Source organism: Heterodontus francisci, chromosome 15 (genome assembly GCF_036365525.1).
Source record: "Heterodontus francisci isolate sHetFra1 chromosome 15, sHetFra1.hap1, whole genome shotgun sequence".
Lineage (NCBI taxonomy): Eukaryota > Metazoa > Chordata > Chondrichthyes > Heterodontiformes > Heterodontidae > Heterodontus > Heterodontus francisci.
In genome coordinates, this window is record NC_090385.1 from 89171836 (window position 1) to 89186101 (window position 14266).

At 45.0% G+C, this 14266-nt stretch overlaps 1 protein-coding gene across 13 annotated transcripts in view; it reads left to right on the forward strand.

Moving 5' to 3' along the window:
- The first annotated feature begins 202 nt into the window (after positions 1-202).
- The window catches only part of LOC137377775 (sodium- and chloride-dependent neutral and basic amino acid transporter B(0+)-like), a 143802-nt gene continuing 129738 nt past the window's right edge, over positions 203-14266 (forward strand). For 5 of the 13 annotated variants that reach the window (XM_068047809.1, XM_068047813.1, XM_068047810.1 and 2 more), the window contains exon 1: positions 518-605. Coding sequence is in view for 6 of the 13 variants with exons in the window: in XM_068047818.1 (XP_067903919.1) it covers positions 455-605 (151 nt within the window). In the remaining 7 variants the exon portion in view is untranslated. Of the gene's footprint in view, positions 606-14266 lie in introns of all 13 variants that reach the window. The other 8 variants (XM_068047817.1, XM_068047807.1, XM_068047818.1 and 5 more) reach the window with 7 other exon arrangements.

Genomic DNA, 14266 nt, shown 5'->3' on the forward strand with positions numbered 1-14266 from the left:
ATATTATGGGCTGAAATTTATGTTGCCATAAACAATGGTGGCCTGCACTCATGGGCCGAGCTTTGCGCAGCCGCCGTGATATTAAACACAGCGGCTCATTTAAATGGCTCAGGCAGACCACGCCCCTCCGATGTTGTGGAGGGGGCGGTGGTCTGTCCCCGGCAATGGTGTCCAGCGCAATTGTGCAGGCACCATTTTCAAAGGGCTTCCAGCCCTTCACTTTAGTTTAAATATTTAATGATATAAGGCATTGGAAATTTAATTTAAAAATTAAATAAATGTTTCTAGCCCCTCTGCCACCACACCCCCAGGCCAATAACCAGGCAGTTCATTCCTTTCCCTCTCCCCCCCCAAAATACTTACCTTGTGTACCTGACCTTTACTCCCCCAAAGCTCACAAACTTTTATCTTTAACCCTTCTCACCATCTCCTACACCAATCATATTAGTTTGACATGCTCCCCCCACCGCCTCCCACAATGAAATACTTACCTGCTCCCCCCTCCCCACCAGTGTCCCGCATCAGATCTCCAAACGGAGATGCAAAGGCGTGTGAATATCCAGCCACCGGCTACAATATCGGAGCGGGACGGACGGCGGGAGTGGGTAAGTAACTAATTCATTAATTTGCATTTTTTTGATTTTGTAAATGCTGCTCCCGTCGCTGAGCGATGGCGGGGGGGCTGCCATGAGGCCCTGCCACCACCAGTATCGGTCCGGGGCTTCCCAGCGTTGAGGCCTGTGGGCTCTCCCGTCCCGATCTCTGACATCGGGTGGCTGTAACATCCATCTTTATGTGTTGGGTTCACGTGAGCGGAGCAAGTCCCAGCTGACATGGCCTGGCCCTGCAGGGTTTGCAAAGTCCGAAAGCCACCTACAGTTCCTGGCCTGAAGCAGACGATATCAGAAGGACAGAGAAGTAGAGAAAAAAACACTGATACATGGGTGAGCAGTGAAATGGGAGATCAACTAGTTGTATATTAAAGATGTGCTGTACGACTCTATGACTCTATGGCAGGTAGGTTAATAAAATACTATCAGTTATGCTTGTAGATAGTGCTCTTATAGGCAATTAGAATGATTAAGTCAAAGCAAGAGTCTACACAGCCACCGTGGCTATTCAAATTGTTAGGGTCAAGTGAGGAGGGGTTGAAGGGCTTCCCTCTTTTCCCTCTCCTTCTTTGACCACAATAGGTTTAATTCTTTCTTAAAGTGGATGTACTGGCCAATTCAGTCAGTGTTGGATTACTTGCGATGATCATAACAAGAACCAATTGGACAGTTTTTCTTGAGTTGAGTTAAAGAAAGATGTTAACTTTATTGTACCTATAAAACCTAATAAAATAATAAACAATGCACCAACTTGCATTCTCACACACCAACTAGAGGTTTAAAACATACACAAATAGGTTACAGAGTGGGGAAAGGTAGATTGGTTGAGTTAAAGTCCATAGCAAAAAAGGTCTGTGGCATTTGCTGATTCGGCTGGCTTCTAGCTGAATTTGGTGGTCCTGAAGCTTTAGTTTGAAGAGGGTGATGACTAGCTCAGTGAGTCTCCTGGAGGAAGCGATGTGGATGATTTCCTCCAACAGGGTTTCTGATTGTAGCCGGAGTGTGCAAAGGTGGTCAGTCAACAGGCAGGATTTGAAAGCTTTCAAGTTGGAATGGAAAGAAAGAAAGAGAGAAAAAGAAGAGAAAAAGAAAGAGCGATAGAGGCACTCACTTGGGACTGCACGTGTCAGAGTCCAGTTGCTTCTCCCTTGCTACAGAGAAAACACCAGCTTAAAACTACAGATGGGGAGGGGCTTGTCACATGATAGTCACCCAGTGATTCAAACAGAGCAGTTAGTAGTATTTCTTCTACTTGCTAAAAGAAAGAGAATAAACAGTTCCCTTAAACTTCCTGGGTCTTGGTTCTTGCTGGAGAATTAGCAAACATTTTGTCTCCCTCCTCACAGTCCTTTTTTTAATTTGCTCCGGGGAAGTGAACATCACTGCCTATGCCCATCCCTAATTGCCCTTGAGAAGGTGGCGGTGAGCTTCCTACTTGAACAACTGCAGTCCTTGTGGCTTGGGTACACAAACAGTGCTGTTAGGAAGGGAGTTCCAGGATTTTGACCCAGCAACATGAAGGAGCGATGATATAGTTCCAAGTCAGGATGGTGTGTGGCTTGGAGGGGAACTTGCAGGAGGTGGTGTTCCCATGCATCTGCTACCCTTTCCTTCTAGGTGGTAGAGGTCACGAGTTTGGAAGGTACTAAGGAGCCTTGGTGTGTTGCTGCAGTGCATCTTGTAGATGGTATACACTGCTACCCCTGTGCGTCAGTGTTGGAGGGCGTGAATGTTGAAGGTGATGGATGGAGTGCCAATCAAACAGGCTGCATTGTCCTAGCTGGTGATGTTGATCTTCTTAAGTGTTATTGAAGCTGCGCCCATTCAGGCAAGTGGAGAGTATTCCATCACACTCCTGACTTGTGCCTTGTAGATCATGGACAGGCATTGGGGAGTCAGGAGGTGAGTTACTCGCGCACAGAATTCCTAGCCTCTGACTTGCTCTTGTCACCACAGCATTTATGTGGCTGGTCCAGTTCAGTTTCTGGTCAATGGTGACCTCCAGGATATTGATAGTGGGGGATTCAGCGATGGTAATGCCATTGAATGTCAAGGGGAGATGGTTAGATTCTCTTTTATTTGAGATGGTCATTGCCTGGCACTTGTGTGGCACAATTCTACTTGCCACTTAAGGAGTTATGAATGGTGCTGAACATTTCACAATTGTGAGCAAACATCCCCACTTCTGACCTTAAGATTGAGGGAAGGTCATTGATGAAGCAGCTGAAGATGGTTGGGCCTAGGATACTACCCTAAGGAACTCCTGGGACTGAGATGATTGACTTCCAACAGCCACAACCATTTTTCTTTATACTAGGTATGACTCCAATCAGTGGAGAGTTTTCCTCTTGATTCCCATTGACTCCAGTTTTGCTAGGGCTCCTTAATGCCATACTTGTCCAAATGCTGCCTTGATGTCAAGGGCAGTCACTCTCGCCTCACTCTCTGGAGTTCAGCTCTTTTGTCCATGTTTAGACCAAGGCTGTAATGAGGTCAGGAGCTGAGTGGCGTTGGCAGAACCCAAACTGAGCATCAGTGATCAGGTTATTACTAAGCAAGTGCTGCTTGATAGCACTGTTGATGACCCCTTCCATCACTATACAGATGATCGGGAGTAGGCTGATGGGGTGGTAACTGGCCAGGTTGGATTTGTCCACAGGATAAAGCTGGGCAATTTTCCACATTGCCGGGTAGATGCCAGTGTTGTAGCTGTACTGGAGCTGCTTGGCTAGGGGTGCGACGAGTACTGGAGCACAGGTCTTCAGTACTATTGCTGGATTGTTGTCGGGGCCCATAGCCTTTGCAGTATCCAGTGCCTTCAGCCGTTTCTTGATATCACATGGAGTGAATTGAATTGGCTGAAGACTGACCTCTGTGATTCTGGGGACCTCAGGAGGAGGCCGAAATGCATCATCCACTGACACTTCTGGCTGAAGATGGATGCAAATGCTTCAGTCTTGTCTTTTACACTGTTTGTGGAGCCTCCTCCTCAATGGGAAGTCCAACATAATCATCATTGATTTTCTCTCAAGGTGGATAGAAATGCGAAGATTGCATTTAACAACAACAGAAGCAATTATAAGAGTTCTACAAGACATCTTTGTGACACATGGTATCCCTGATAAAGTACTGTCAGACAATGGACCACAGTCTGCGAATGAATAGTTCACACAATTTGCGAGAAGAATGAGATTTCAACATCGCACAAGTTCAGTCGAACTGTAAGAATCATAAAGTCCTTATTGAAGAAGAATGAACATCTTCCAACCTCACTTCTAAGTTATTGATCTACACAGTTGTTGTGTGGACTATCACCTGCAGAGTTACTGATGGGCAGGAAGATAAGAACGCAACTTGTTGTGTTATCTAAAAAATTGCTTCCAGGATTGAATTTCTGGGACTATGAGAGAGTAAGAGACCAGGAAAACTCTTAAACAAGGCAAAAAACTCAAAATTACAGCAGAATATTTGATGCCAGATATTTACTGAAACTGAATAGCGGCCAAAGAGTATGGCTACGTGATCTGGACAACTACCAGAGATCGTATGTGGTACACACAACTGAAGGTTAGATACATAGAAATAGGAGAAATATTATTCCTGTTCTCCACAAGCAACAGTCAATCATTCATTTGGAAGACCCAGATGAGGATGACCTGACCCAAAGCAAATCCTTAGTAAAGATCAACCAAGTCAGCGATCCAGACTTATAAGGAAGACTACTGATCATCCCAGTCAGACTACAAGAAGATCGGGGAGAGTTGTGCAACGTCATAACAGACTAAATCTGTGAGTTGGAGACTTGTGGGGAGAGAGGGTCGTAGATAAAGTCAAGGATGTAAAAATGTTTAAGAAAATGTTGCAGAAAGACTTGGGGAGAGTATAAGAGCCTGAAAGGGTAAATGCTGGAGACAGTGAGATCAGCCCCTCCCATTATAAGGGTAATGATGTAACAGTCACATGATAATGGGCTTGGGAAGAAGAGAGTAGTAGTATGAATGATGCTAGCTAAGCAGGCTTGAGGAGAGTCAAAATTGTGATGTGCAAATGATAAGAGTTATTAGTTGACCTTATTCAAACTCTGAGACTTTCTCAATAACTCCCTAGTGTCATAAGCACTTTTTTAAACTAAAAGGCCTATGTGCCTTTAAGACTGAGGAGAAAAAAGACCTTCTGTGCATTGAATATTTACATTTGGTTTGAAGACAGAGCAGGCTGTAAATCTAGTATCGAAGCAACAGAAAGATTTATGAGGGTCTTGTGATTCCACTGAAGAATGCTTTTTAGTTTCAGTTACTGCTGGAACTGGCCAGGATTCCAACTCAGAAAGCTCTTTCTCTTGGAAAATAACTCCTGGATCAAGTGATTTCTTCATGAAGTTAAAAAAATTATGAAGGAGTTGGCAAAAAAATCTAATGTATGGGAGCTAAAACCCTTGTTGTTGTTTATACCTGAAGAGAGAGAAAAGACTCAGAGGAAGATAAATTGCTATACACTGGAAGAACACTGCTCCATGGAGACAGGCTTTTTGCTGAGAGGAAGCCAGCAATGTTGAAGATAGTCTCCAGTCTCTGAAAAACCTCTACTTCAAGTGTGAGTTCTGTTGCATTTTGATATTTTTTGGAAGTTCCAGTAATCTAAAGAAAGACCGCTATTTTAAAAATTTAAATAGCCGTGTTGCTACAACCAGTTGCTGAAAGATCTGTATGACGCCTGCTTCAGATGAAATACCTTGAATGCCTACCCATCATCAATTGTCCAATAATATCACCTGGAGAGACATCGAGAGGCATCAGATTATTCAACTCTGGGACCTCACTGATCCAGGAAAATACAACCAAACGTTACAACCCAGTTATTTATTTATTCCTAAGCGACTCTTGTAAAATTAATTTCCATTTTCCCAGTTAACCATTAGAAATTGCATATATGTGTATGCATGAGAGTTAGGAAGATTAGGGAGTTTTAAAATCTTTTCATACATATAGATTAATCTCATTATCATTTGAAACTTGGTTTATTAATAAATAGTTAATTTTATTGTTGTTTAAAGAAACCTGGTTTGGCTGCTTTATTCTGAAGTGTGCAGACTGCAAGACCTATTTCCAAGCAACCAGGAAGATTTATGACTGACTTGACTGTTGAAAAAAAGTTAGTTCTGTTTTGGGATTGAAAGAGACCATTGAACTCGACAAGGAGCAGACTTTGAAATCTTTACTTTGCCTTCCTGGAAAGAGCGGAAGACCCAGAAAAGTGTTACCACTCTCTGCAAAAGAAACCTTGCAACTCTTAGAAAAAATTCTACATTTAATGTGTGGCTTTGACCTGCCTGAAGAGAGGGAAAGACCCAGGAAAAGAGGAATTGCTACACTCTGTGCAGGAACACTGCTTTGGAGAGAGGAAGCCTTGTGTTTCGGGTGTGGCAGATTACTATTGCCTCCAGTCTCTCAAGAATCCCTGCCTCAAGAGTGATTCCTGTTACTGCTGTGTTCTTGGAAGATCCTGAAATCTCAAGGAAGTTTCTACTGTTAGATTGCTACTTCAAAATCCAAGTAGACCTGTTTCTACACCCTTTTGCTGAATGGTCTGTGTGACACCTGTTGCAGATGAATTGCCTTGAATGCCTACCCATCACAGACTGTTCATCAAACTCGCCTGGAGAGACTTCAAGTGACATTCAACTATTCGACTTTGGGACACCTCACCGATCCAGAAATACCCTACCAGACTGTGACAGCCAATTATTTTATTATTCCTCAGAAACCATTATATCTTAAAACATCCTTTGTCCTTGGTTAACCGGTTTTTGAACGTATGTGTGTGTGCATGAGGGTTAGGAAGAATAAGAAGTTATAATATATTTTCATATATGTAGGTTTATCTCAGTATTGTTTAAAATTTAGTTTATGAATAAATAGTTAATTTTGTTGTTGTTTGACGAAACCTAGTTGATGTGCTTTATTCTAGGGAACAAATAGAGTGTTTAATTTGGCTATTTTTCCAGTAGGTGAGAAACTTTATGAATATGCTGTGACCTGTAGTGAACTGAATTAACCCATTACTCCCACCTTGGTCATAACACAATTGATACACAATTAACAGACCAGCAGATTCCCTTCTTTCTTTTATAATACAATGTGGATTAATATTAATATAGGATGGCACAGTGGCGCAGTGGTTAGCATCACAGCTCCAGTGACCCGGGTTCAGTTCTGGATACTGTCTGTGCAGAGTTTGCAAGTTCTCCCTGTGACCGCATGGGTTTCCGTCGGGTGCTCCGGTTTCCTCCCACAGCCAAAGACTTGTAGGTTGTTAGGTAAATTGGCCATTGTAAATTGCCCCTAGTGTAGGTAGGTGGTAGGAGAATGGTGGGGATGTGGTAGGGAATATGGGATTAATGTAGGATTAGTATAAATGGGTGGTTGTTGGTCGGCACAAACTCAGTGGGCCAACGGGCCTGTTTCAGTGCTGTATCTCTAAATATAAAAGATATATAAATATGCTCAACAACATTTCAAAATAAATTCCATATTATGTACAGATTATGAACATGCTCAAAAATATTTCAAAATAAATTTCTTATTGGGTACAAAGTATTACATTGTGAGACACCCCCTCATCTAGCACCCCTAACAATATCTTTGTACCAGAATTTCATTTTGTGAAACAATCGGATAGCTGATGACTTGCATCTACCCATTTAAGTTTGGAGATTTTCCTTCTCTTCAGCATTAGTTTTAATCCAGCAAGGTCAATATGTAGTCTTTTCTCACATACACTTTTTGTAGAGTGTACATTGACCCACAAAGAACAATTATCTGTATTACAATCAATGGGAATCCTAACTTCTGTATATCCCTTGTTCAGAGTTTCACCCAAAATATTTGACAAATAGAAACCCATATTCACTGCCGCCACAAGACCCAGTGTTTCCGCAGCTGAAGTGCTTTTAACGACCCATTTTATGTTCTTAGCTTCCCAAGCTAAAGGACAACATTTCTCATTTTCACCCACCCACAGCAATGTGGTTGACTCTTACATGCGCTCTGAAATGGCCTAGCAAGCCACTCAGTTGTATGTAACTGCTACGAAGTCAATAAAAAGGAATGAAACTGGACAGACCACCCAGCATCGACGTAGGCACCGGAAACGACAATGGCAAACCCAGCCCTGTCGACCCTGCAAAGTCCTCCTTACTAACATCTGGGGACTTATGCCAGAGTTGGGAGAGCTGTCCCACAGACTGGTCAAGCAACAGCCTGACATAGTTACACTCACGGAATCATACCTGACAGACAATATCCCAGACTCTGCCATCACCATCCCCGGGTATGTCCTGTCCCACTGGCAGGACAGATCCAGCAGAGGTGGCAGCACAGTGGTATACAGTAGGGAGGGAGTTGCTCTGGGAGTCCACAACATCGACTCTGGACCCCATGAAGTCTCATGGCATCAGGTCAAACATGGACAAGGAAACCTCCTGCTGATTACCACCTACCGCCCTCCCTCAGCTGATGAGTCAGTACTCCTCCATGTTGAACAGCACTTGGAGGAAGCACTGAGGGTGGCAAGGGCACAGAATGCAGTCTGGGTGGGGGACTTCAATGTCCATCACCAAGTGTGGCTGGGTAACACCACTACTGACCGAGCTGGCTGAGTTCTAAAGGAGATATCTGCAAGACTGGGTATGCGGCAGGTGGTGAGGGAACCAACAAGAGGGGAAAACATACTTGACCTCGTCCTCACCAATCAGCCTGCTGCAGATGCATATGTCCATGACAGTATTGATAAGAGTGACCACCGCACAGTCCTTGTGGAGACGAAGTCCCGCATTCACATTGAGGATACTCTCGTTTGTGTTGTGTGGCACTACCACCGTGCTAAATGGGATATATTTCAAACAGATCTAGCAATGCAAAACTGGGCATCCATGAGGCTCTGTGGGCCATCAGCAGCAGCAGAATTGTAGTCAACCACAATTTGTAACCTCATGGTCTGGCATATCCCCCACTCGACCATTACCATCACGCCAGGAGACCAACCCTGGTTCAATGAAGAGTGCAGGAGAGCATGCCAGGAGCAGCACCAGGCATACCTCAAAATGAGGTGTCAACATGGTGAAGCTACAACACAGGACTATCTGCATGCCAAACTGCGTAAGCAGCATGTGATAGACAGAGCTATGCAATACCATAACCAATGGATCAGATCTAAGCTCTGCAGTCCTGCCACATCCAGTCGTGAATGGTGGTGGACAATTAAACAACTAACCGGAGGAGGTGGCTCCACAAATATCCCCATCCTCAATGATGGGGGAGCCCAGCACATCAGTGCGAAAGATAAGGCTGAAGCATTTGCAACAATCTTCAGCCAGAAGTGCGGAGTTAATGATCCATCTTGGCCTCCTCCTGAAATCCCCAACATCACAGATGCCAGACTTCAGCCAATTCGATTTACTCCGTGTGATATCAAGAAACGACTGATGGCACTGGATACGCAAAGGCTATGGGCCCTGTCAATATTCTGGCAATAGTACTGAAGACCTGTGCTCCAGAACTTGCCGCGCCCCTAGCCAAGCTGTTCCAGTACAGCTACAACACTGGCATCTACCCTACAACGTGGAAAATTGCCCAGGTATGTCCTGTCCACAGAAAGCAGGACAAGTCCAAACCGGCCAATTATCGTCCCATCAGCCTACTCTCAATCATCAGTAAAGTGATGGAAGGCGTCATCAACAGTGCCATCAAGTGGCACTTGCTTAGCAAAAACCTGCTCAGTTTGGGTTCCGCCAGGGCCTTTGAGCTCCTGACCTCATTACAGCCTTGGTTCAAACATGGACAAAAGAGCTGAACTCAAGATGTGCCCTTGACATCAAGGCAGCATTTGACCAAGTATGGCATCAAGGAGCCCTAGCAAAACTGAGGTCAATGGAGATCAGGGGGAAAACCCTCCGCTGGTTGGAGTCATACCTCGTGTAAAGGAAGATGGTTGTGTTTGTTGGAGGTCAATCATCTGAGCTCGAGGACATCACTGCAGGAGTTCCTCAGGGTAGTGTCCTAGGCCCAACCATCTTCAGCTGCTTCTTCAATGACCTTCCTTCAATCATAAAGTCAGAAGTGGGGATGTTTGCTGATGATTGCACAATGTTCAGCACCATTCGCAACTCCTCAGATACTGAAGCAGTCCGTGTAAAAATGCAGCAAGACTTGGACAATATCCAGGCTTGGGCTGATAAGTGGCAAATAACATTCGCACCACACAAGTGCCAGGCAATGACCATCTCCAACAAGAGAGAATCCAACCATCTTCCCTTGACATTCAATGGCATTGCCACCGCTGAATCCCCCACTATCAACAACCTAGGGGCGACCATTGACCCGAAACTGAACTGGGGTAGCCATATAAATACCGTGACTACAAGAGCAAGTTAGAGGCTAGGAATCCTGTGGCGAGTAGCTCACCTCCTGACTCCCCAAAGCCTGTCCACCATCTACAAGGCACAAGTCAGGAGTGTGACGGAATACTCTCCACTTGCCTGGATGGGTGCAGCTCCAACAACACTCAAGAAGCTCGACACCATCCAGGACAAAACAGCCCGCTTGATTGGCACCCCATCTACAAACATTCACTCCCTCTACCACCGACGCACAGTGGCAGCAGTGTGTGTATCATTTACAAGATGCACTGCAGCAACACACCAAGGCTCCTTAGACAGTACCTTCCAAACCCATGACCTTTACCAACTAGAAGGACAAGGGCAGCAGATGCATGGGAACATCACCACCTGCGAGTTCCCCTCCAAGTCACACACCATCCTGACTTGGAACTATATCGCCGTTCCTTCGCTTTTGCTGGGTCAAAATCCTGGACCTCCCTTCCTACCAGCACTGTGGGTGTACCTGCAGTGGTTCAAGAAGGCAGCTCACCACCACCTTCTCAAGGGCAATTAGGGATGGGCAATAAATGCTGGCCTGGCCAGCGATGCCCACATCCCGTGAATGAATAAAAAAGAAATCAGAAATATTATGAAACCAGCTGCACTTGAATACACATCAGCAAGATTAGCATGTGAAGTATCACTGAAAATTATTAGTTTCATGCTCTTTGGGTCACCTAAGAATGGGAACATCAGCACACATTTCTCCAGATTTAGTTATTTTTAATCTTTTATTTGCCCTTAAAACATTCTCAACTTTCAGTGCTTAACTTCAGCACATCAAAGCTAGTTTCAGACCTAGTCTGAGAACACAACCAGTTTAACTGACTAATCAAGCTTTGCAATTGCTCAAATCTTTGCTTTAAGTACATCATCATCTTTTTGTGATGATCTAACGTGATTAACCAGGATGGGAGTAACACTCTCTAAATAGGGTTGTTGATTTAAAGTTATTCCAGATTTAGTCCGTAAGTGTGTGTGAGAGGCTTAGGTAAAATGGAACTTTCATATTTCACTCTGTGTGCTAATACTTTGCTTCATTACTGATTAAGTCTTTTTTATAATAAACTAATAATTTTGTTGTTTATTAAAGAAACCTGGTTGGTGTATTTTATTCTGGGATAAAAATAGTCTATGACTGTATTGGTCACTGGGTAAACACTTAAATATACGTTGTGACCTGTAGAGAAGTGGCACCAGAAAAAAGCAGAGCACTCCTCCCGCCTTGGTCATAACATATAATTGGGGGCTCTGTCCAGGATAACCCAATGCCGGTGACGTACAATTGTAAGTGGGGTAATAATAATTGAAAAGAGAATAAGTTAAAAAAAGGTTTCTTGTACATTAGAGTAAAACTCACACTGCGTGAATGGCTACTTCTGATGCAAGTGCATTTGTGCAGCAGCCTGGATTAGATTATGAGTCTTTGAAGGCATTGTCCACTGATGAACTGTCAAGGGTGTTGGAGCACTTGAAATTAGAGATTAGACCAAAAATTAAGTGGGCTGAAATTCAGAGACTAGTGACCAGAAATCTGGAGATTGACGTGAAAGAGCCAGAGGGACGAGCAGAATCAGAAGGTAACACTGGCACAAATTCAGTTGGACAGGAAGAATTTAGAGCTAGAATTTCAGGGAAGGGAAAAGGAAAAAGAACGGATATTCTGAAAGGAGCAAGCAGAGCAGCAGGAGAGAGAAGAGGAAAAAGAGAGACCATTTCAAAGGGAGCAAGCAGAATGGCAGGAGAGAGAAAAGGGTAAGAGAAAGAGCGGAAAAGGAGAGAGAAAGGGAACACCAGAATAGAAGGCTGGAACTAGAGAAAAGCAAAAGGATGCCCTTGACCCCGAGGAAAATTTTGATGGGGAAAGACCTGTCTCCAGCCCAAAACCCAGTGGAGATCTGTTTAAATTTGTACAAGCCCTCCTGAAATTTGAGGAAAAGGACATAGAGGCATTTTTCATTTCTTTTGAAAAGATAGCCAAACAGATGAAGTGGCCAAAGGCAAGCTGGGCACTGCTTACAGGCAGAACTCATGAGGTTTATGCCATGCTTTCGGACGAGGCTTCTGCAGATTAGGAGATGGTAATCGCCGCTGCTTATGAGTTGATCCCTGAAGCATACAGGCAGAAATTTCAGAACCTCTGGAGACAGTCTGGGCAGAATAATATAGAATTTGAGAGAGTAAAGCAAATTAATTTTGATCGTTGGATGCATTAAAGGTAGAGGCATTGTATGAGAACCTTAGGGAACTAATTCTGCTGGAATAATGTAAAAATTCTCTTCCTCCATGCGTAAGAACCCAGGATGAAAACCAGAAGGTTTCAACAGTCATACAGGCAGCAGAAATTGCTGATGATTATGATTTTGTTTAAAAGTCCAAACCCATTGTCTGTAACCCCAACAAACCCGAGAAGTATGGAAGGTGGGAGGGTGAAAGGAAGGCAAGTATCCAGAGACAAGAAGGGATAGCTGGGAACACCCCGGGATCTCCTCCTCAGGCCAGAAAGGAAAATGATGAGGGTGGAACTGACGTCCAAATGCCTAAGTGTTACCATTGCCACAAGGTGGAACACCTTCATGCAGAATGCTGGAAGTTGCGGAGTAAATCCATTGGATTTATTGGGGTACACAAAGCCAATGTAGAGAAAGAGGCCTTGACCGAGAGTACAACAGATCAGGCTGTAGCTCTGGCTGTAGCTGTAAGGCCAAGTACAAAAACCGTTGTGAGTGTGGGGGACGTGAACAAGATACCTGAGAGTTAGAGGGAATTTTTGTCAAAAGGGAAGGTAACTCATCCCTCAAGTGAGGCAGATAAACCTATAGTTATACTTAGGGAAACAAGGGCCATCCAAACTCTTTTGCTGGGAAAAGGCATAACTTTTCCACCAGAGAGCGCACTGAATGCCAAGGTTTTAGTGAATGGTATCGGTGGGGAGTATACACCACTACCTTTGTATCGAGTGCACCCAGAGTGTGAACTAATGTCTGGAACGGTAACTGTAGGAGTTGTCCATAGTTCGCCTGTAGAGGGATTTGGCCTACCCCTGGGGAATGATTTGGCTGGAGCGAAGGTAGTAGCTTCTACAGTAGTCACGGAAAGACCAATTAAAGTCAGAGACAGAACAGTTGCAGGAAAAGGTTCCAGGAAATTTTCCTTCATGGGTAGTGACCCGAGCAATTGCGAAACAAGTTCCATTGTCAGAGATAAAATTGGCACCACAGTCAGATAGCAGAATATTTGAAACTTTCTTTGGGGATTTGGATAATCTGAAGGAAATGTTCAATAAATCTTCTCTAATCAAGGCTCAGCAAGCCAATCCAGCATTTCATAAACAAAGTGATTCCTGACAATGCAGCGGCCCGCTGACGTCAACAGGGTACGCCAAGTTGCACACATGCGCAGTTACATCTTGCCAGGAATAAGTGGCGCGTGCGCGGGATGATGTCACCGCGCAGCACCAATGTCATCGCGTATCCGCGTCTGGTCCATATAAGCGCATGCACGATATAGCATCATCGGGTATCCAGTCCCCACATTCAGCTGGAGCGAGCGGCTGAATGGGAGACTTTGAGGCTGAAGCTCTCCCCCCTCGCTCCAGGCCTCGATACTTCGTCCCCTCATCGGCTTGCTCCAGACCTCGCTTCCTGCAACTCCCTTGGCTGATTGTTCCCCGCTCTTCCCATCGCACAACCCCGCTTTCCGGCTGCTCGCTCCCCGCACCCCCCACTCCCCGTCCAGCAGCTAGCTCCAGGCCACGCCATTTCCCTCCTCTTGGCCACTTGTTCCTACATGCCCAGTCACCGCTCACTTCTTCGGGCGGCACATGGAGACTGATCAAACGTGGGAGCGAATGACCAAGAGGAGGGAAGTGGCGTGGCCTGGAGCTAGCAGCTGCGAGAGTGGGGGGGGGGGGGGAGAAGCGGGGAGCAAGCAACCGGAGAGTGGGTGCCAAGGAGAGGGGAAAAATCGGGCAGGGGAGTCAGAGGGAGCAGCAGGTCTGCAGCTAGCGGCTGAGGGGGGGAAGCGGCTGGTGGGGAGGAGGAGAAAGCGAGTTGCCGTTGGGGAAGAGCAGCCAGTGGGGCGGGAGCTAGTTCGGGTGATGATCAGTCATATAAACGAATCACAATAACGAATTGGCAGCGCATTTTATACTCTGCCTGATTTTCTTTTCCATCAATTGGGGTGCCAATTCACTGTCTTCCAATGGAAATGCAATCAT